This window comes from Chaetodon auriga, chromosome 10, assembly GCF_051107435.1.
Source record: "Chaetodon auriga isolate fChaAug3 chromosome 10, fChaAug3.hap1, whole genome shotgun sequence".
Lineage (NCBI taxonomy): Eukaryota > Metazoa > Chordata > Actinopteri > Chaetodontiformes > Chaetodontidae > Chaetodon > Chaetodon auriga.
In genome coordinates this window covers 27,568,287-27,591,432 of record NC_135083.1, presented here as the reverse complement: position 1 = coordinate 27,591,432, position 23,146 = coordinate 27,568,287, and the positions used below count along the sequence as shown (strand labels likewise).

Below are 23,146 nucleotides of genomic sequence, written 5' to 3'. Positions count from 1 at the left end.
GGTTGGCATCCATATAAGTTGCATTACCGTCACCTACTGGACTGTAACATCTTTACAGTAACAGCTATTTACAGTATCCAATAGCCCAGACCCAGCTGTCTGAGTTGGAGCAAGTCCTTCCCTCAGAGCAGCATCTAGATCTTCTCCAGATATGTCCATAATGTTCAAGAATCTCCTCACAGTTGTAGTATCTGCTCATCTTTTTGGGCATCCCTTCCCCTGAGCTTGGAGATTCTTGTTGCTCGTAAATACCTTTAACCTAAAGATGGAGAGGCCATGAATATATTAGGCCCTCACCTGTTGTGCAGCATATGTTCTGTTACGACCATATTAGGTCTTTCTAACTTTTTGTATTTAGTTGTGTCAACACAACTCCCCTATATAATGCATGTTCGAGATGCTGTATGTGTGTGTTGCTTCTATTGGCTGAAACCACCCAGACATAGCATGTTGTCTGAGATGCTGTACTTGCTTCAATAAACTTTTATGAACAAGACAGTATCGGCGGAGAACTTCTTCATCATCTTCACTTCATTGCTGCATCATCGATATACAACACAGTGTCAAACACCATTTTAATCCTCTCTGATGTCCCCTGTACTTCAGCAGTTAATAACCATGGCGATGAATACCAGAAATCCTTTCTTGTGCAAGCACATTTTCTGATAAGCTGTTTTTCTGTGCAGTTTCTGTGTATGGAGCATTTTCTGTTCTGATCTCATTCACCTTTGTTTCTTTCACACTTTGCAGACCTTGCATGGTTTCCTAAATGTTTATGAATTCACCTTCATGTCTTCCCTTGACCTCATGATGTTTTCCATCAAGAGCAAGGAAAAGTGTTCGAAAAAGACATTGGACGTATTACATATCTGACATGGTTTTTACTTTTGACAGTTATACCACTCCTTGTGCTCGCAGTAGATTCCCTATGGTGCATTACCGCCGATCACCACTACGTGGTGGTAATGTGCACTCTAGCCTATATGAAGTGAGGAAGAAGAGGGGTAAACTATCTTGTTTCCGATTCCGGGTCAACAGTTCACGAAGAGGAGAAATGTTGACCCAACTGTCACGTCTCGGTCCTGCTTTGCCGCGGTTACTGGCTAATCCCGCGGCTCGATTCGTCTCCCAGTCAAGCACGTCTGGTGCCGCTGCTTCGAACGCTGTGACGGAGCTGCAACAAGCAGGGGAAAAGGCTGGACACGGTGAGGTCAGCGAGTATGTCAAGGTGAGTTCATCTCCATGGTAGTCTTCGTAAACGGTGTCCTGCTGCCCCTTATCTATTCATCGTATATAATATATATATATGTATAATAGCTCATTAAAAGGTATCTTTATTGCAGATAGAGAAATTAAAATAAGTCAGCTGGCTGACGATACCACACTTTTCTTAAAAAATACCACACAGGTTCCCATTGCTATCCATATAATAGATTTATTCTCTGCAGTTTCTGGACTTTGTTTAAACCTGAAGAAATGTGAGCTGTTCCCTCTTAAAGACTGCGATGACTCCACGATCTACAATATTCCTATTAAAAACAAACTCACTTACCTTGGAATTACCATTGTTAAAAATCAGACAGACAGATGTTCTGAAAAATTTAATATGATTGTAGACAAGACAAGGCAAAAACTGAACCAATGGCTTCAAAGAGATCTATCTTTGAAAGGCAGAGTTTTATTAACAAGACGCATTATGTGAAAAAATCTGTTGTTATGAACACCTATGACTCTGGTGGTCTAAACTTTCTTGACTTTACTACCCTCAACAATACCTTTAAAGTTAACTAGATAAAGCAGTTTTCACCTAATCCTACATCCACTTGAATTCCTTCAAATATATGGTATTCCTGTTACCCCCAAAGACTTTGCAGTTGTAATGGATGCCATTCCTTCTGGTATCCTAACACTCTTAAGAGGTACTGGAAAACCAGTAGGTCCTCCTTTAGACCCCACATTAACATCAGTGGGACATATGTGTTTCTCTATCAAAACTAAGAAAAAAAATTGTCTCATCAGATCATTGTTTCAAACTGATATTACCACTACCCCATATGTTGTTCAGTACTGGTCTAATATTGTTAATGGATTGAACTGGGTCCATATATGGAATCATCCATACAAATATTTGATTACAAACAAAGTTAAAGAAGTGTCTTACAAAATAATCCATAAATACTATACTGCCAAACACTGTTTGCTGAGATTTGGGAGGGATGTATGTGTAAGCTGTTCTTTGTGTAGATCTGAGCCTGAAACTATGTTGCACCTGTTCTGGAACTGTCATTATACTGCCACCTTCTGGAAAGAAGTACTGCATTACATCACACTGAAGATTGACTCAGACTTCCTTTTGGAATGGAACAATATACTTTTGGGGGTTCATGATGTTAAAAGTAAAAACAAAAAGAACTGTATGTCATAAACTTAATAATAATATTGGGTAAATATCACATACATAAAGCCAAATTTAGTCACTCAACCCCCTGTTTTATTGCATTCCAAAAGGAAACAACAGTACATGGAAAGTATTTGTGACTCTAACTATAAGAAAGCTATGAAAACATACCACCTGTGCTCTTTATTTTCTGTATTTATCTAATAGCCTACCCCCTGGCTGATGTTCAATTGTTTGTACAAATGTACATTATAATAACTGCTTTTGTAATGAAAACATTTCAATAAAAAAAAAAAAAACTTTGTAAATGGTTAATAACGTTAGCCGAACAAAAATCAGGTTTGTGTCAATAGACAGACATGCAGACAGCGGTGACCGAACGAAACAACCAAAATATGCACTAAATTTCATTATGTCCTGCTAGTGTAAAGTTGACCCGCAGTGAACTGACTGCGGTCAAGCCAGCCGCCATTCGCAAATCCGTGGTCAAATCAGCCACCCCTAAATTTGGAGTGAACGCGTATTCTTTTTATCTGAAGAGAAACTATGAAACCACTTTACCAGAGCATCACACATGCATCTCAATTTAACTGACCGTGTCGGACTTCGTGAAGGGAGCGTGAGGATAGACGTGTGACTATGTCCGGTTTTCATACTAAGATACTAAGCACATAGCAAATATATACCTAGAAATAAGTTTAATTAGATTAAAATGAAACATATGAACAGTGTCAATTACATATATAAAAAGTATCCTTTGAAATGAAAACCGAACATTTTTACTGAATGAATTTAGAGAAATCCCAGACTAAATATCTGTTCACCTTGACAAGATGAAATTTCTTAATATTGAGGGTGTATAAAAACACAGGTGAAAACCCACATCCCCTGCTGCAGGCAAATCTGCCAAACCCTCTCCACACTCTGCAGCCTTCAGTCCTGATTGTGGAAGATTCTCTTATCTCAGACTTCAGGTCCAGCAGGCTATCACAAACACACTGTCTCCCAGGGGCCAAAGTAAATGACATTCTGGCACAACTTCTTAGTCTGTTGTGTCAACATACCTCCATTAAGAAAGCTGTTAACCATGTTGGTACTAATGACATCTCCCGGCAGTCCTCGTAAAATGTGATCTTAAGCATCTTTTTAACCCCCTGATGCTCATTGAGAAGGGACATTTTTATCTTCCGGTCCTCTCCCGACTCTCAGCCGTTGTGGTTGATGCTTCAGGACACTGTTGCAGTTGAACAACTTGCTTCAGTCTCAGTGCTGCCGCTTACAATTTGGTTTTATTGACAATTTGAATTTGTTGTGGCAATGCTGCCCTCATCTTGATGTCCTTGACCTACCCCATTTTAGTTTTACTTGTAATCCTAGTGTAACTGCTTTCAACCCAATGGGTTATGATGTTACTGAGTCGAACACCACTCACACACCTATGGCCATTCTAGTCAGAATTTCGAACAGAGCTAAGCTGGCTGATGCATTGAATACTCAGATTAATTTAAGGAACCCAAATATTTTAATTCCAGTTACCCATGCCTCCACTTGTAGGCATTACCAGTCTGTCCAAAATACATTGAGCTCTTCCTCCCATGCAATAAATTTGCATCCATTTAAGGCTTAATGCTTAGAAATGCAAGAAGCCTATTACAGAAAAATAAAAATGATCACATAAGCACCTTGGTATCTCAGATGGAGCCAGATATTTTTGTTCTTTCTGAATCCTGGCTAAAGAGATGTATTAGTGATGCTGAGGTGGCTATAACTATAATTTATTTAGAACTGACAAGGTGGCCAGGGTTGGCGGTGTAGCTGTTTATTTGAAAGGCAGACTTTGAGTTGAAATTTTAAAGAGTATCTCAATTCCTTTTTTTTCTTTCTTTCTTTCTTTTTTTTTTTTTTTTAATTTTATTGTCCTAAAGGTTGATCTTGGTCACAACAATCCCATAACAGTTGAAGGTGTTTATAGGCCCCCTTCAGTCCCAGCTGAGGCCTTGGATAAATTGGCTGAGCTCCTGTCACCTCTAGTAACCACAGAGGTAGTTATTTTGAGTGATGTCAATTTTGACTGGTTATCATCTGCATCAAACAAGCTGAAATAATTTTGTGTTGGTATGAATTTGACGAACTAATTTCTGAACCCATATGACCAAATCCACATGACATCTTAAAATCCAGCCTAGTTGAAATCATACTCTCTAAAAAAACCTGATAAATTATTGGTGTTTTTGATCCTGGAATAAGTGATCACTATCTTACAGCCTGCATCGGAGATGAGGAAATTAACTTCACATATGATTACTAGGAGAAATCTAAAACATTTTAACAATCAAGCCTTTCTTCATGATTTGTACCGAAGCTCAATCAAAATCCGAGACACAGATCTTGCTTTAAATTATTTAATTAATGTTATTAATTTAATTGTTAATAAACATGCTCCATTTAAGAAAATTAGGGTAAAAGCCAGATCTAGTCCATGGTTCACTGCTGACCTAGCTGACCTCTTAAGTTCAAGAAACAGAGGTTGGGTTCAAGATGAATGCGCCAAAAACCCCTCCCATTGGCTTTTATTTAGACAGCTGAGGAATTGCCGTACTACTGCACTAAGAAAAGCCAAGTCTGATTATTACCTGCATTCTCATTTCCAACTCACATTTGCAGAGGGCACAATGATCTAACAGATCTTAAAGAAATTTGCACTGCTTTTAATATTCATTTTGGGCCTCTGCTCATCTTTTTGCTAACAATTTTAGTAATCTGAATCATAATATTGAATCCTGGGCTAAATCACAGGGTACCATTTCTTCAAGTTTTAGTATACCTGGAATGTTACTGATGCTCTTCTTACATATGATGCAAGGGGAACGATTGGTGTGGATAATTTGGATGCTCGTTTTCTGAATCTCTCAGTGCTACTGATTGCTAAATGCATACTTTATCTCTTTAATCTGTCTATACTGGAATAATCCCTACTGCCTGAAAAACAGCTCATGTTCTCTAAATTGATACAATAAAAATATTCATTCATTCATCTTCTATACCCAACTATCCCTTTCGGGGTTGCGGGGGGGCTGGAGCATATCCCAGCTGTCAACGAGCGAGAGGTGGGGTACACCCTGAACCGGTCGATTGCAGGGCAACATATACAGACAGACAACCAAACGCTCACACTCACACCTAAGGACAATTTCGAGTCATTTTGGTCTGTGGGAGGAAGCCGGAGTGCCCGGAGAGAACCCACGCATGCACGGGAAGAACATGCAAACTTCACACAGAAAGGCCCGACCCAGGGATCGAACCGGCGACCTTCTTGCTGTGAGGCACGTGCACTACCTGCTGCGCCACCATGCCGTCCACAATAAAAATATTTGGTTTTTATTTCAAAGGATATTTTTTAGAGACACAGTTCATATGTTTAATTTAGTGGTTTGCGTTAATATCTTACTTTGAAAACACCAAGTCCCATTCAGTTTCACGCTCCCTTCACAAAGTCCGACGCAGTTTGTTAAATTGTGATGCATGCGTGATTCTATGGTACAGTTAAGGTTTCATAGTTTCTCTTCAGATAAGACTTAAAGTCTGCAACGTACTCGGAAAAGGAGAAATCTGGCAGAATAAAGTAGCTAACTCTTTCTGGGAGAGGGAGAATATCTGCGCACCCCTAAGTTAGGGGCAGCTGATTTGACCATGGATTTGCGAATGACAACTGGCTTGACTGCAATGTGAACTGTATCAGGTAGCTACCAAATATCAGTAAGAACACCGTTATATGCAGCACTAACTTACAGTAAACTCAGGCTACTGACATGTTGAGCTTCAATACTTTTTGTTGGTTAACAATGTCCACAGGGGATGTCTCTGTGCTCTTGACAGGAGTCACAAAGCGATATCAACCATTTACTAAATTGATTTAAATGAAGCCACAGGATCTTGTCCAGGTGCTGAGTCCAATCAAGCTGAGCCCAGATTGGACCTGAAACACATGTTTATCCTTAATATAACCAAAACACAACGGACAGGGCTAATAGAAGTACAGACATAACAATATAGCCGCAGTTGGCTGCTTGAAGTTCAAGAAGGAAGCAGTTCAGTCAGCCAGAAGTAAAGCTGTGAGCAGCAAGGACCGGGTTTCAGGTTTCACAAGGGTGAGCAGTCTCTTCAGCTAGTGTGCTTCTGTTTAAACAAGTAGTAAGACCAGTCACACTTGTTTCATCATCACAAAGCCTGCAGTATTTCAGTAGTGGTGTGCACTCAAAATTTGGCCTGTTGTCAATCACAGTATGAAGCCATGTACCCAGATTTATGATGATTTGACCAATCTTTGACAAGAAATGGCCATTTTCCTGCTAAGTCTCGCCCCTTGTGAGGTTTATTTGTTGATTGCAGCCACGTTTATTGAAAGGTCTTGCTCAATTACTAGGGAAATGTGTATCTCAGTGCTACGATGCAGTACACCCATTTTGCTGTTGATACAGTCAAAATCCAACAGTTAACAATACATCTACTGATGCACAGCCTTCAACACATCATCAGTGTTGTTTCCTGGAGTCACTGGGTGTTTCAGGTCTTACAACAGACACCCTCCTCGCAGGCGACCTGACCAAGTCTGATCAGACCCCGGCCTGTGTCCAAGTGGCATGCTGTGCTATTGCCCCCACTGGTCACCCCTCTTCAACCAGAGCCATCTGGAGGCTTTTCCTGCTGCCTCCATGTTGTTGCTTATGGCTCCTCTCTGGTTGGCACCTGTTATGGTCAGTGTGCCGTAAGGCCTTGCTCAGGAAGCAAATCCCCGACTGCCCACCTCCACTGGCATACACCTGGTCCTTCACCTGTTCCTCCGACAATCCTCCACCAGCTCCTGGTACTTCTCCCTCTTTCTTTCATGTGCCTCCTCCATCCTCTCCTCCCAGGGAACCGTTAGCTCCAGCAAGACGACTTGTTTTGTGGCCTCTGAGACCACGATGATGTCAGGTCTCAAACTGGATTGGGTGATGTGTGGTGGAATTTTCAGCTGCCTCTTCAGGTCAACTGTCATCACCCAGTCCCGGGCCGTAGAGCAAACCAGCAGAACAGTTCTTTGATGTTTTCTCCGGCCTTTGTCGTTACTTGACAACGTAAATGGCCTTTGCTGTGGCTTGGGTGTATCGGCTTCCCTTGATCCCCTTGCTGATTGCTTCAGCGATGGATTTGAGGACCTGGTCGTGCCTCCATTAATACCAGCCCTCACCCAACGCCATGGAGCACTGCTCAGTATGTGTTCCAGTGTCCCTATTTTGGAACACAGAGGGCAGGCAGGTGTTTCAATTTTGCCCCATCTGCACAGGTTGGATGGGCTTGGGAGGACATCATAGACCCCCTGAATCAAGAACTTGATCCTCTGGGGGTTCCACTTCCAGATATCCTTCCAGGTGACACTCCGCTTCATCTCCTGCTCCCACTTCATCCATGCGCAATGCTGCCTCATGGCCACTGCTCTGCTGGTTTGCTCTTCCTCGACTGAAGCTCACACCTCCTCCTGCACCAGCCTCTGCCTTTCCCTCGCACTGGCAGTGCTTCAGTCGAGTTTCAGCCTGCTGGACTGCCTCGGCTGCCCTCCACTTCCTCCCTGTCAACAAAATCTATTCATAGGGTGTGTATCCAAGAGGCTTTTTGACACAGCACATTGATCTGGGTTTGTGTCCAGTTTCACATTAAGTGTACCTACAGTGTGAGGGCCGTGGGCATTCCAAAATTTAATTTTTGGGCTTTAATTACAGCACCACTGTCTGGCCATCTTGGGAAGCACATCATTTCTAGTTATTGATCAGAGTTTCATGTTTCTAGCTCACCCTGGGTGACGGCACATATGACCCACCACGTCAGACAAGAAATAACGATAGTTATAAAAACAGCTGCAAAGGATAATTCCTCCTCTTCTTCAAACCCAGAAGATAGAGTCAAATTAACTTAAAAAGTACATTCTCATAGTTTGCAATGTTGAAAAAAAAAATTACAGATGGTGTAGTCTATATCATGAGATTCATCCAAATTCAGGGAATACAGGCATGCAAGGTTTTTGAATGTACTTTTTGGTGTCTAATGAGTGCACACCGTTCTATATGACCCCTGACATTTTCACGCACATAACTCTTATGGTGTATGCTGCAGTACACAAATCTGATTGACTACAATAGGGTTGTCAGCACTGCTGGGGCTGGTAGCTGCACACTGGTTTGTATGTGTAGCTCTCATGGTAGTGCTGCTTTTTTCACAGTTGAATATTAATTTCCACAATTGAATTGAAATTTTTTTTCTTTATGCCCATAAGAAGGCATAATAATGATAATACAAAATGAGTGATGCTACTTGTATACACGTCTCTTACCTACACGTTATAAAATCAATAAAATAAGGTCCTATACTGTGTTGTTAAGATAAGACTTTATTGATCCCACACTGGGGAAATTTAGTCATTACAGCCAGCTAGTATGAGAAAGAGCAAGCACATTGGCATAAAGAGGTCAAAATAAAAAAATGTACAGTTGTTGAACTTTTCACTACATTATATTTTCACTCAATGAAAGTCGTGTTGTGTGCTGAATTTCCAGTTGGTGCTAGTCCATGTGCCATCAAAACCCGTCAAGTTCTATTCATATTATCTGATGTGGTAGTTTGCAGCATGGGAGCTACACAGGGGACAGTGCTCTCCCCTTTCCTCGTCACCCTCTACACATTGGACTTCAGACACAACACCAACAGCTGCCACATCCAGAAGTTCTCCGATGATACAGCCATTGTTGGGCGCGTATCACAGGAGAACAAATTGGAATACAGGGAGATTGTAACCAATTTCGTTGACTGGTGTGGACTGAACCGCCTACACATAAATGCCAGCAAGGCGAAGGAGATGGTGATTGATATCTAAATATCTATAATATATCTAAATCAACAACAAATGGTGTAATAATGCTAAGTCTGTCTCAAGCTATTGTTCACCAGACATTGAGCTTTTGACTGTACTCTGTAGACCATTCTATCTGCCCAGGGAATTTACTTTAGTTTCCATCACTGCTGTCTATGTGCCCCCCAGCACTAACACAAAGGATGCTATGTGTGTTCTCTTCTGGACTATCAGTGAGTTCCAGTCCACTCACACTGAGGGCTTCTTCATTGCTGCTGGGGATTTTAACCAGGGAAGCCAGTTCTCCCACATTTCCCCCAGCATGTGGATTGTGCAACCAGGGGAGTGAACACACTAATAAATAATAATAATATATTTTATTTAAAAGCGCCTTTCTAGACACTCAAGGACACTTTACAAACGCAGAGCAAGTACAGTAAAACAACAACTAAAGCTATACACAGATAAGAGCTATAAAATTCGACAGTGCAATCAGAGGGAGTATGCTTTCTTGAACAGGTGGGTTTTGAGTCTGGATTTGAAGTGGGGAAGAGAGTCAATGTTACGGATGTCCGGTGGCAGAGAGTTCCAGAGTCGAGGAGCAGAGCGGCTGAAAGCTCGGCTCCCCATGGTGCGGGCAGGGAGCACAGTAAGGTGGATGGAGGAGGAGGACCTGAGGGAGCGGGAGGGGGTGGCAACATGGAGGAGATCAGACAGATAGGGAGGGGCGAGGTTGTGGATGGCTTTGAATGCACACAGGAGGATTTTGAATTTGATTCTGAAATTGACCGGGAGCCAGTGGAGTTGCAGTAGGACGGGGGTGATATGGTGAAAAGAGGGGGTTTTGGTGATGATGCGAGAGGCTGAGTTCTGCACGAGTTGGAGCTTATGGAAGGATTTGTGAGGAAGACCGAAGAGGAGAGAATTAGAGTAATCGATACGGGAAGTGACAAGGCTGTGAACGAGGATAGAAGTAGTATGGGGGGTGAGGGAGGGACGGAGATGATTAATGTTGCGTAGATGGAAATATGCAGACCGGGAAATGTTATTAATGTGAGATTGAAATGAAAGTGAGCTATCGAGGATGACACTCAGACTCTTCACCTGAAGGGAGGGGGAAACTGAGGAGCTGTCGATTGTAAGGGAGAAGCTGGCAGACTTAGAGAGTGTGGACTTACTGCCGATGAGGAGGACTTCAGTTTTGTCACTGTGTAATTTTAGAAAGTTTGAGGTGGCCCAAGATTTTATTTCAGATAGTCAGTTGATGAGAGCAGAAGGTGGGAGTGAGGAGTTGGGTTTGGTGGAGAGGTAGAGCTGGGTGTCATCCGCGAAGCAGTGGAAGTGGACATTAAATTTGCGGAAAATGCTACCAAGTGGGAGGAGATAGAGGTAGGACAGAGCCCTGGGGCACACCAGAAGTGACAGGGGAGGTTTGGGATTTGAAAGTCTTGAGTTAGATGAACTGAGTGTGGCCTGAGAGATAAGAACAAAACCAGTCAAGGGGGGTGTGAGTGAGACCGATGGAGAAGAGTCTATTGAGGAGGATAGTGTGGGAAATAGTGTCAAAGGCTGCACTCAGGTCAAGGAGGATGAGGATTGTGAGTAGACCGGAATCAGCTGTCATGAGGAGGTCGTTCGTTATTTTAATGAGAGCAGTTTCGGTACTATGGCGAGGGCGGAAACCAGACTGGAATTGTTCGTAACAGCTATTTTCGGTAAGATGGAAATGGAGTTGACAACTATTTTTTCAAGTATTTTGGAGATAAAGGGAAGGTTAGAAATGGGGTGGAAGTTATTGAAATTGTTGGGGTCTAAGCCAGGTTTTTTCAGTAGACAAGACATACACAAACATCAAGGATGCATTCAGAGCAGCCCCCTGCCCTGACCTCAGCTCTGAGAAGCTCACTGAGAACAGTGAGAGCCAACTTAAACTGTGCCAACAGGCTAGCAAGGCGTGCCCACAGCAAAAAAAATCCAGGATTTTTTCCATGATGGCACTAGCACCAGGAATATGTGGCAAGGCATACGGGTCTACAAGATAGCCCCTCCTGCATGTGATGATGATGCAGACTTCCTCAACGATCTCAATATCATATCTTTGGGAGGTTTGATGCGCTAAACAGCATTCCTGTGGAGAAAACTGTTCCTCAGCAAGATAAAGAGGCACTCTGTCTTGACACAGCTGATGCACGGAGGTCTCTGAGGAGAGTCAATTCACGGAATGCCCCGAGCCCTGACAATACACCTGGCTAAGGGAATGTGTTGGCTTACATTCTAACGGACATTTTTAACACCTCACTGGATCAAGCCAAAGTCCCATTATGCTTCAAGTCTGCCACCATCATCCCAGTGCCAAAAAACGTCAGATCACATCACTCAATGACTTCCGGCCCATTGCACTCACTCCCGTTATGATGATCACGAAGTGCTTTGAGAGGCTGGTAAAGGAGCATACCACCTCCAGACTCCCTCCCATGTTTGACCCCTTCCAGCTTGCCTACCGGCCTAACTGCTCCACTGAGGACGCCATTTCCTCCACTCTCCATCTGAGCCTTGCACACCTGGACCAGAAGACCACTCACGTGCGGATGCTGTTTCTGGACCTCAGTTCAGCGTTTGATTGCACACCAAGGGCTGCCACCAACCACTTTGTGAAGTTTGCGGGCGATACAACCGTGGTGGGCCTCATCAGGGACGACAACGACCTGGCCTACAGAGAGGAGGTGGAGCAGCTGGTGGGCTGGTGCAATGACAACAACCTGATCCTGAACGTGGACAAAACCAAAGAGATCATTGTCAACTTCAGGAAGAACCAGCCCAGCCACGCTCCACTTCTCCTCACAAACATAGCTATGGAAGTGGTCAGAAGCACCAATTTCCTTGAGGTGCGCATCACAACCTCACCTGTTCTGTGAACACTGTGTCACTGGTCAAGAGGGCACAGCAATGTCTGCACTTCCTGCGCAGGATGCAAAGAGCCCACCTGCCCCCGCCCGTCCTCACTACATTCTACAGAAGCACCATAGAGTAGTATCTTGACCAAATGCATCTCTGTGTGGTGTAGAGGCTGCAGTTCCGCTGACTGAAAGAATATGAGGAGAGTGGTGAGGACAGCAGATTTGGACATCTCTCCCCTCCATTCAGGACATACACCTAAACGCTGCATGTCACGTGCCCCTGGTGGCTGGGTCTTTGCCCACGGGACCTGGCCGGGCACAGCCCGAAGGAGCGACATGGGCCCGCCTTCCCGTAGGCCCACCGCTCGCAGGAAGGACCAGAAAGGCTTTGTGTTATGGGTGGCAGTCGTGGGCCCCGACGACCCAAACTCTGGACAACGACTCTGGCTATGGGGACATGGAATGTCACCTCGCTGGGGGGGAAAGAGCCAGAGCTAATGCGGGAGGTTGAGCGGTACCGACTAGAGATAGTCGGGCTCACCTCTACGCACAGTCTGGGCTCTGGAACCCAACTCCTTGAGAGAGGCTGGACTCTCTTCTACTGTGGAGTTGCCCGTGGTGAGAGGCGACAAACTGGGGTGGGCTTGCTTATAACCCCCCAGCTCAGCCGTCATGTGTTGGAGTTCTCCCCGCTGAGCGAGAGGGTCGCTTCCCTGCGCCTTCGGGTCAGGGATAGGTCTCTCACTGTTGTTTCGGCCTATGGGTCAAACAACAGTGTAGAGTACCCGGGCTTCTTGGAGTCCCTGGGAGGGGTACTGGAAAGTGCTCCAAACGGGGACTCCATCGTTCTGCTGGGGGACTTCAATGCTCACGTGGGTAGCGACAGTGATACCTGGAGGGGTGTGATTGGGAGGAACGGCCTCCCCGATCTGAACTGGAGCATTGTTCTGTTATTGTGCTAGTCACAGTTTGTCAATAACGAACACCATGTTCAAGCATAAGGATGTCCATCAGTGCACGTGGCACCAGGACACCCTAGGCCGGAGGTCAATGATTGACTTTGTAGTCGTATCATCTGACCTTCGGCGGTATGTCTTGGACACTCGGGTGAAGAGAGGGGCTGAGCTGTCAACTGATCACAACCTGGTGGTGAGTTGGATCCGCTGGCAGGGAGGAAGCGGGACAGACTTGGCAGACCCAAACGTACTGTGAGGGTCTGTTGGGAACGTCTGGCGGAACCCGCTGTCAGGGAGGTCTTCAACTCCCACCTCCGGGAGAGCTTCGACCAGATTCCGAGGGAGGTTGGAGACATCGAGTCCGAATGGACCATGTTGTCCACTTCCATTGTTGATGCAGCCGTCCGTAGCGGTGGCCGTAAAGTCGCCAGTGCCTGTCGTGGCGGCAATCCCCAAACCCGGTGGTGGACACCGGAAGTAAGGGATGCCGTCAAGCTGAAGAAGGAGTCCTATCGGGCTTGGTTGGCTCATGGGACTCCTGAGGCAGCTGACGGGTACCGGCAGGCCAAGCATGCGACAGGTCTGGGAGGAGTTCGGGGAGGCCATGGAGGAGGACTACCAGTCGGCCTCGAAGAAATTCTGGCAAACCGTTCGGTGCCTCAGGAGGGGGAAGCAGCTCTCTATCAACACTGTTTACAGTGGAGGTGGGGAGCTGTTGACCTCGACTGGGGATATTGTCGGGCGGTGGAAGGAATACTTCGAGGATCTCCTCAATCCCACTGTCATGTCTTCCGTGGAGGAAGCAGAGACTGGAGACTCGGAGGTCGATTCATCCATCACCCAGGCTGAAGTCACTGAGGTAGTTTGCAAGCTCCTCGTTGGCAAAGCTCCGGGGTTGGATGAGATCCGCCCTGAGTACCTCAAGTCACTGGATGTTGCAGGGCTGTCCTGGTTGACACACCTCTGCTACATCGCGTGGCAGTCGGGGACGGTGCCTCTGGACTGGCAGACTGGGGTGGTGGTCCCTCTGTTTAAAAAGGGGGACCGGAGGGTGTGTTCCAACTATTGGGGGATCACACTCCTTAGCCTCCCTGGGAAAGTCTATTCCAGGGTACTGGAGAGGAGAATCCGGCCGATAGTCGAACCTTGGATTCAGGAGGAACAATGCGGTTTTCATCCAGGCCGTGGAACACTGGACCAGCTCTATACCCTCCGCAGGATGCTTGAGGGTTCATGGGAGTTTGACCAACCAGTCCACATGTGTTTTGTGGACTTGGAGAAGGCATTCGACCATGTCCCTCGCGTCATTCTGTGGGAGGTGCTCCGGGAGTATGGGGTTGGAGGCCCTCTGTGGAGGGTTGTACAGTCCCTGTACAACCGGAGCAGGAGCTTGGTCTGCATTGCCGTCAGTAAGTCAGACCTGTTCCCGGTGCATGTAGGACTCCGCCAGGGCTGCCCTTTGTCACCGGTTCTCTTTATTATTTTTATGCACAGAATTTCTAGGTGCAGCCAGGGGCTGGAGGGGGTTCGGTTTGGGAGCCGGCATATTTCGTCTCTGCTTTTTGTGGATGATGTTGTCTTGTTGGCTCCCTTGAGCCAGGACCCTCAGCATGCACTGGGGTGGTTCGCAGTCAAGTGTGAAGCAGCTGGGATGAGAGTCAGCACCTCCAAGTCTGAGGCCATGGTTCTCGACCGGAAAAAGGTGGTTTGCAGGCTGTACTGAAAGACAGCACAGAGGCACTGATCATGGCCACACAAGAGCAAGCCTTGAACACAAGGTCAATAGAGGCCGGGATTTACCACAGCAGACAAGACCCCAGGTGCAGGCTGTGCAAAGATGCCCCTGAGACAATAAGATAAGATAGACTTTATTTATCCCACAATGAGGGCAATCCAGCACATAACAGCGGGGTGTAAGATGCTGGCAGGGAAGGCATACATAGAGCGCCATAACCAGGTGGCTAGCATCGTACACAGGAACATCTGTACAGAGTATGGGCTGGAAATCCCCGGGTCAAGGTGGAAGACGCCAGAACGACCAAGCCAAGATCCTGTGGGACTTCCAGTTCCAGACAGACAAACTGGCGATGGCTAACCAACCAGACATAGTGGTGGTAGACAAAGAACAGAAGACAGTCACAGTGGTGGATGTAGTGATCCCAAGTGACAGTAACATCAGGAAGAAAGAGCACGAGAAGCTGGAGAAATACCAGGGTCTCAAGGAGGAGTTGGAGAAAATGTGGGGCATAAAGGCAAAAGTGGTCCCAGTAGTGATCGGGGCACTTGGAGGGGTAACCCCCTAGCTGGGAGAATGGCTCCAGCAGATACCAGGAAGAACATCTGAGGTCTCTGTTCAGAAGAGCGCACTCCTGGGAAAGAGCCAAGATCCTGCGCAGAACCCTCAAGCTCCCAGGCGTCTGGTAGAGGACCCGAGCTTGAAGGAGGCACAATACCGGCCCACGAGGGGCGAGAAGGGATGTTTATATATATCTGTATATCTATATGTATATGTGTGTGTGTGTCTGTGTGTGTGTATATGTGTATATATGTGTATATATATATATATATATATATATGTATACATACATATGTGTGTGTGTGTGTGTGTATATATATATTTTTTATTTATTTATTTATTTATTTATTTTAAACATTCTCTATCCTGTGCTGAGCCTGTTGCAATGAAATTTCGCTTGGTGTACACTTGCTGTTTACTGAATGACAAAGTTTGTCTAAAGTCTATCTTATCTGATGTTATCTTAATGTTTTTTAGTTAGGTCAAAATGGTGGAAAATCCATCATGGTGGACTTCTATGGCCCAGCAGGCTTTGTTGTAGAGCACATCAAGCTGGACTTCTAATTCCAAGTTCAAGTCAGTCAGACTTATGGTGTGAGGAGTATGGCCTTTTCAAAAGTAAATTTGTGGGCCTTAATGACCGAAACACCATTTGGCCAGTTCGGCTCAGATTTCTTGGGACGCAAACAAACGGCATTTCCATTTATGAGGCCGAGTTTCACATTCCTAGCTTTTTCTGTCTAATAATTAAGCAGCACAAGCACAAAAGGGTTTTTGTCCCTTTGGGTCTTGAATCAGCCAATGGGAGAGAGTGTCTTACTTTTATTCGTAAATCAGAGGATGTTCCTGTCCTGTCTTGATCCAAGTTGGCATAACTAATCAAAAATAAAGATGGAAAACATGTCAGTGAAACCTCTCTTCTATAATTCGTCCCCCTCTGTGCTTTTCAGAATCCTGATTACCATGGCTTTTCCAGTGACCCTGTGGTGGATGTGTGGAACATGAGGGTGGGCTTCTTCTTTGGCATTTCAGTGGCTCTTGTTATAGGAGGAACATTTATCCACTATTTACCAGATCATGGGTGAGTTCTCAGTTTTTCCATCTTCTCATTTGTGGTATTTGTGGTTCCCTGTCAAACATGAGATGACAAGACATTTAGGCTCATACCATCATGAAGGTTCAGCCAAGCTGTGGTTTTCTGTCAGTGAGCAGAGTATAAGTCTTGTGCTTTTCTTTTTCATGTTTTTGCTTTTCTTTATACAGAAATATTTGACTACATCACATAACTACATATATCAAAAGCAGACTTGTTTTACTTTTCTTGACCAAAAATAAATCAAGAAGTAAGAGTCAATTCCGGGTTCAAACCCTTCGTTCTACAGAAGGAAGCAGCTCAATTGGCCAAAGTTCAAGCCCTGAGCAAGCTAGGTTCATTGTGTTTAAACATGTAGGAATATCTAACGGATAGCCTTAAATCTGACCATGATTCCGCTGATGCACAGCGTAGATTTCATCAATGTTGTGGTCATTGTCTTTTTCCACTGTCTGTTAATTTTTCTTAAAGTCTCTGGGATACTTTGCTTCTATCCTTTAGTTGCTTTTTCCCTTCCATGTTTATGTTTTAATTACAAAATGTGTATAACTAAATTAATTTAGGAGACTATAGTAGACCTGTCTGGGAGCTCTCACCCTATGCTGCCTCTCACCCTGATGCCATACCGAAAATGAATATTATAATGTTTATTTAAAGGCTCCGAAAATGTATTTTCTAAATCAGCTTCTCGCTATGAGTGATAGACTTCTTGAACTCAACATTTTCCCCTGAAGTCAGAACAGCTTAGGTTATTTCACATATCAGATTTTTGTTTTACTTTTGTCTCCTTGCTCTTTTCACTGATTTGAAGGGGCATGACTTAAGGTAATGTCATGTACTTCCAGGCATCAATCAGGACTTAGCAACAAACAACCCACATCAGCTGGTGGGTTGTTTGATCTAATCAAACCACACCCACACATTCCTGATGATGCAGTTTAACTGAGTTTTTCAGTGTGAAATTCTTAATACATGTGAATACAGTGTGAAATTCTTAATACATGTGTGTGTGTGTGTGTGTGTGTGTGTGTGTGTGTCCCGTGCATGTTTGTGTGTTCCAGCATGCGCCAGTGGGCCAGAAGGGAGGCAGAGCGTGTGATCCAGCAGAGAGAGAAGGAAGATCTTCCTCTCATTGAGGAGAACTACTATGACCCAAACAAGATCATTCTGCCCACAGCTGGAGAGGCATAAGATGTCCGGCATCTACTTGCAGCATTTAATGACTTGCATTTCACTATGATAAAATAAACTATGTGAATATTACATGTGGACAATGTGTTATTAACATACAGTTTGAGTGTTTCTGAATGACTAAAAAAAGGCAAATCTGCAGTTATTGAACCCTTTTAATTTTTAATTTTTTTAATTTAATATAATCTTTTAATTTTTCTTTCAGTGTCTGACAGTTTTCTCTGTGGTTAGTACCAAAGAACTGATAGCCAATCCTACAAATGATAACTATCATTCAAAAACCTATGCTATGTGCCATATTCACAGTGTCAATATTTTTGTTATGTTACAACTTCCAGTCATAGAGCCCTCAGAAAACTATAAGATGCATTTTGCCTTCTGAATATGTGGAAGAGGTTTGAGGTGTTTCTATTTAATGGTCTGTGTGAACCTGAACTAGTGTGCGTTACAGCTTTTGTCAGTTACCCTTTTTGCACAATGTATTACTTAGGGTTGAGCCGGATACTCGTTTCAGACGAGTATCCGTTACGGATAAAGCATTTTTGACGAGTACGAGCATGATACGAGTAAAACCAGTCACTATCCGTGCTCGTGCTGAAGGAAAATCCTCATTGGGTAACTGACTGTCTTCGCGCTCTGTGATTGGCCAGTCACACAGCGCCCGCCCCTCCCTACACGGATACGTCCCTAGCTTACGTTGCTCTCTTCAGTACTCCTAAGGTTTTCTTCAGCGCGCCTCTATTTCGGTTTGTATGATATTTAAAGTTACTTGGTGAACTTGTTTCGTAACGTACGCGGTGCATTTGACAAGACAGAGCTGAAAACGGCTCGTACTGAACGCGGTGCTTTTGAGAAGAATACAGTGAACAAAGCTGACATATTATTCCCTGTTTGCCATCATTGGATGTTTGCATGAATCACCAAGTTCACACAGATCATTGAAAAATAACCAGTCTTACAGACCACTTACACACTTACACACATATAGCTGAATACACAAAGTAGCCGATATTAATATTTTTTTTGTATATCAATTTCAGACTTAAAATAATGTACCGATTTAAGCCCCACCCATTTCCGTTAGGCCCCGCCCACTCTGAGTACAGATACGGATAAAGATAATTTAGATGGTTGAACAGATACAGATACAGATACAGATAGTGGTGTACTCACTCATCCCAAGTATTAATCCATCTATGACACATTGAAGCACAGTTGATGTGGTTCATTTATTGGCCTTTTAAACTGTTACCAAAATATTATATATATATATATATATATATATATATATATATATATATATATATATATATTTATATTTATATATATTTATATGGCCCATTATGGTCTACTTTGAAAAACCGTCGACAGTCCCGGTGGTATGTGAGGTTCATTATTCTGTGAGTACTTGAACGCACCAGCCTACGTCATCACAGTACGCATGAGCAATGGACTGAAAGAGTGAGGCGGCAAGCACGGGGTTGTTGAGACGGCAGGAGAAGTCTGGCTGGACGGTCTCTATTAATTGTTAGTTTGACCACTTTTCACAGACTTTTAACATCTTGACAGTCAAGCCAACGTGAAGTGTGTCATTTAACACTACATTAATTAATGCTGCTGCTAACACGATGTCTTTACTGACTCTGAATGGAGTGACGGTCAATTTCCCTTTTCCTCCATATGACTGTCAGAAGGACTACATGAGCAAAGTGATTGAATGTCTTCAGAAGGTGAGTATTTACATTTAATGTTGCTAACGAAAACAGCAGAGCTGTTTCATGTAGCTAGAGGCCCGGAGAACTCACTTTCTGTTGACTCGATAAGAGGCGTTTTTATGTCTAACTTGTGTGTTTTAGACTTTGAAGACTTCTCAGTGTGTTTGATGTCGATGTATTTGCCATTCGGCAGCACGTTTTTATCATGTTCTTTTTTTTCCCCCGAATTTTTGTATATTGGTTGGCATCGTCTCTGAAACTGCGGCACGTTTCTCACACTGGACATGCTTCCGGCTCTTGCCTATTTGTTCTTGCCGGCTACCGTGAGATATACGTGTTTCTGTAAAATTGTACTTTGTTTAATCTACTCCTTTTTTCTTCCGAACTTCTCTCCCTCGCTGTCTCTCCCTCGCTCTCTTCAGGTTTAAGTTTCAGATATTTTAAACCATTGAAAGAATCTGGGTTTTCAATGGTTGCAGCTGAACTGTTTGCACATAGCTGTGGTGCTACAGAAGCTGAAAGTTTTGTATTACAAAGCTCAAAATTGTGGCACTAGTATATAACCTCTGTTACCCTCAATATAAACAACCTCAAATAGTACACTTCATCTAAAACAGGCATGGGACTGGCAAAGAACATTACTGTTGAATATGGGGCACCATTCGAACCTTAACAAGAAGCATTTTCTTTATTTGCCCATAATCGTACATTTCAGGGACACAACGCCCTTGCTATATATACCATCCCTATATTATGTTTCAGATGAGCAGTAAAAATCTCACTAACTTTATATCATCATACAGTATTATATTTATTAAATTCATATTGACCATACAGTATAAAACTGAAAAATGTTTTTGTTCTATGGCTATTCATTCTGCTATCTCTGTGGGCACTTGTCATATGAGGCCCCGTGTACACAGTCCCCTTTTTCCTCCCAGTCCTATTTTTCAGTGCAATTAAAAGCAGTGAACCCTACCAGAAATTTACTCTGTCTTTAACAATCTTGTGGTGTTTGTTGTAATTATGTCCATTTTTTTTTATTAAGTCCTCATTTATTTCCTAAATTATGAGCAAAATTATTTCACAGGAGCCAATTTACATGAATTCAGAAAAAAGAATATACTTTGAAACTAATTACGAGGGATAAGTTAATTTTAAATATTATAGGAATATTACTGCTACTATCTACATAAGAATTTTGGTACAAATACCTAAATTTTTATTTAAATCATTAAAAAAAAAAATATGTCTGGCATTTGTAACAAACCAAGCCTTTTGAAAATCCTTTCTCAATTGAGTTATGTGCATCAACTGGGGGACGGAGTTCAGCAGGGTAATAGCTCTGGGGAAGAAGTTGTTCCAGTGCCTGCTAGTTCGGGAACAGAGGCTCCTGAACCTCCTGCCAGATGGGAGGGGGCCAAACAGTCCATGGTTGGGTTTGTAGCTGTCTCTGCTGATGCTACACACCCTTCTTAGACACCCCTTGCGCTGGAAGTGCTCGATGGCAGTTAGCTGGGCACCGGTGATGTACTGGGTGGTTGTCAGGGCCTTCCGCTCGGAGGCTGTGCAGCTGCCGTACCATATTGAGATGCGGTTGGTCAGGATGCTCTCGATGGTGCAGCGGTAGAAGTTTACTAGGATTTGATGAGCCAGGTTAACTTTTGTAATAGAAATTCTTATTATTCATCTTCTCTTTTACTCAATCATAAGCATTCACTGTTTTAAAGCCAAATGAATAATCATATCAAATGATTAGGTGTGTGCATGTGCCATAATCTGCTGACCATGACACCACATATGTTATTATGCGCTGATTAAGTGAACCTTTTGTCCCTGATTGTACAACAGATTATGACGTGTCTATTGTGTCGACATTGTTCCGATGATAGAACAAAGTCATCCTGTCTACAAAGATAGTGTATCTAAGATACATGTCATCTCAGAAAGAGCTCTTTCTGAGATGACAATCACAGGATCTCAGACTGGGGCGGAGGTTTACCTTCCAACAGGACAGCGACCCCAAGCACACAGCCAAGACAACAAAGGAGTGGCTTCGGGACAAATCTGTGAATGTCCTTGAGTGGCCCAGCCAGAGCCCAGATTTGAACTCGATTGAACATCTCTGGAAAGACCTGAAAACAGCTGTGCAGTGACACTCGCCATCTAACCTGACAGAGCCTGAGAGGATCTGGAGAGAAGAATGGGAGAAATACCCTAAATACAGGTGTGCCAAGCTTGTAGCATACCCGAGAATGCTTGAGGCTGTAATCGCTGCCAAGGGTGCCTCAACAAAGTACTGAGTAAAGGGTGTGAATACATGTACATGCGATACTTAAGTTTTTTATTTTTGATAAATTTGCAAACCTTTCTGAAAAACCTTTTTCACTTTGTCATTATGGGATATTGTGTGTAGATTGATGAGACAAAAATGGAATTTAATCCGTTTTGGAATACTGTCCGTATGTACTATACACAGTAAGATGCCAATGACATAGCTTCAGATGATGGAGACTTGAGAAACTCGATCAAGGACATCAGCACAGTGTAGATGAGACACAGTAGCATATCCACCTCACTAAAAAAACCTGCCGCAGAACAACAACAAGGGTGGTGATTTTGGTGACTTTTGTGAATGTAGAATTGAGCACAGATTTTTGGAATGTTCAAAGGCTCAGGAGCATTTCCAGCTGTGTGTGGAGTTTTGTCATGTTCAAGTCTCCTTTGCGTTGGATGGAAATGTCATTGGGAACTGACCCTTTACAAAACCCCTCTGAATAGCAGCTGTCTAATTGTAGCTTCGTAATTCAAACTATGCACTGGCAGGCCTGTCAGGCTTTACAGTGCAGAGCAGTTGCAGAATCTGCCCCTTCCTCCTACAATTTTTTGAACAAGCGCTACCAGTCTGTTATTCCTCATTATCATTGACGGTGCACCATCTGTCATTATTCCTACCAGTGACTTCCAGGAGAGGCCAACATGCTCAATTTAGTCACACAGCAGCTGAAATACATCCTTGGCTGTGGTACGGCCTTGCATCTGGTTCATACTTACTAACTTTTCTGTTGTTTCGAACTTCTCATTAATGCTGCAGACATAAATGGCAAGCTGAGCCATGTCATTAATAACAGGGCCACAGAGTATGCGCTGAAACTTTTGCCTTTGTCACGCAACTGTTCATAAATGTCACTTGATATCCAGTGATCTGCTCTACCACTGTGTTGGTGAATTGACTCTTTTCTTCTGGACAGACAATATTTGTAACTTGCAGCGTGCAGTCTTTCAGAAACTGACCTTCAGTGAATGGTTTTCCCACTTTGGCGATCATCTCACTCACGACATAACTTGCTTCAAGTGCCGCATCGGCCTCCTTTCTTGCTCTCTTTGAGAAATTTTGTTGCGATGACAGCCCTTTCTTTAGCTGTGCAGCTCGTTGTGTCCGCTCATTCCCCTGGTACTTTGCATACTGCTCTGCATGTTTGGTTGAATAATGCTGCTTGAGGTTCTACTCCTTAAGCACGGCAATTTTTTATTTGCAGGTGGCATTCCCCTTAAACTCCACAAAGAAATAATTATGCTCCCACTTTTTCCTCTGTGCTCAACATCACCCTTTCTTTTGGCCTGTCTTCATTGAACAATGTTTGACAACATTAGCAACGTGCCAAATGTTTTTTTTTTTTTTTCCCCCACTTGGTTTTATGTGATGATTATGCTACA

General features: G+C 43.7%; 2 protein-coding genes across 3 annotated transcripts in view; both read left to right on the top strand.

The window, feature by feature from the left end:
- Positions 1–1,028: 1,028 nt before the first annotated feature.
- Positions 1,029–17,786, top strand: ndufb11 (NADH:ubiquinone oxidoreductase subunit B11). Its single transcript, XM_076740598.1, has 3 exons — positions 1,029–1,228; positions 16,381–16,511; positions 17,585–17,786. Exons 1-3 carry the CDS (start codon positions 1,055–1,057, stop codon positions 17,712–17,714), a joined length of 435 nt encoding a protein of 144 aa, XP_076596713.1. The 5' UTR covers positions 1,029–1,054; the 3' UTR covers positions 17,715–17,786.
- Positions 17,787–19,161: 1,375 nt separating this feature from the next.
- rtel1 (regulator of telomere elongation helicase 1) overlaps positions 19,162–23,146 on the top strand; it is a 52,115-nt gene continuing 48,130 nt past the window's right edge. The window contains exon 1 of one of the 2 annotated variants that reach the window (XM_076740587.1): positions 19,162–19,444. In XM_076740587.1, coding sequence (XP_076596702.1) covers positions 19,343–19,444 — 102 coding nt within the window. In that variant the 5' untranslated portion in view covers positions 19,162–19,342. The remainder of the gene's footprint in view (positions 19,445–23,146) is intronic. The other variant, XM_076740588.1, reaches the window with a different exon arrangement.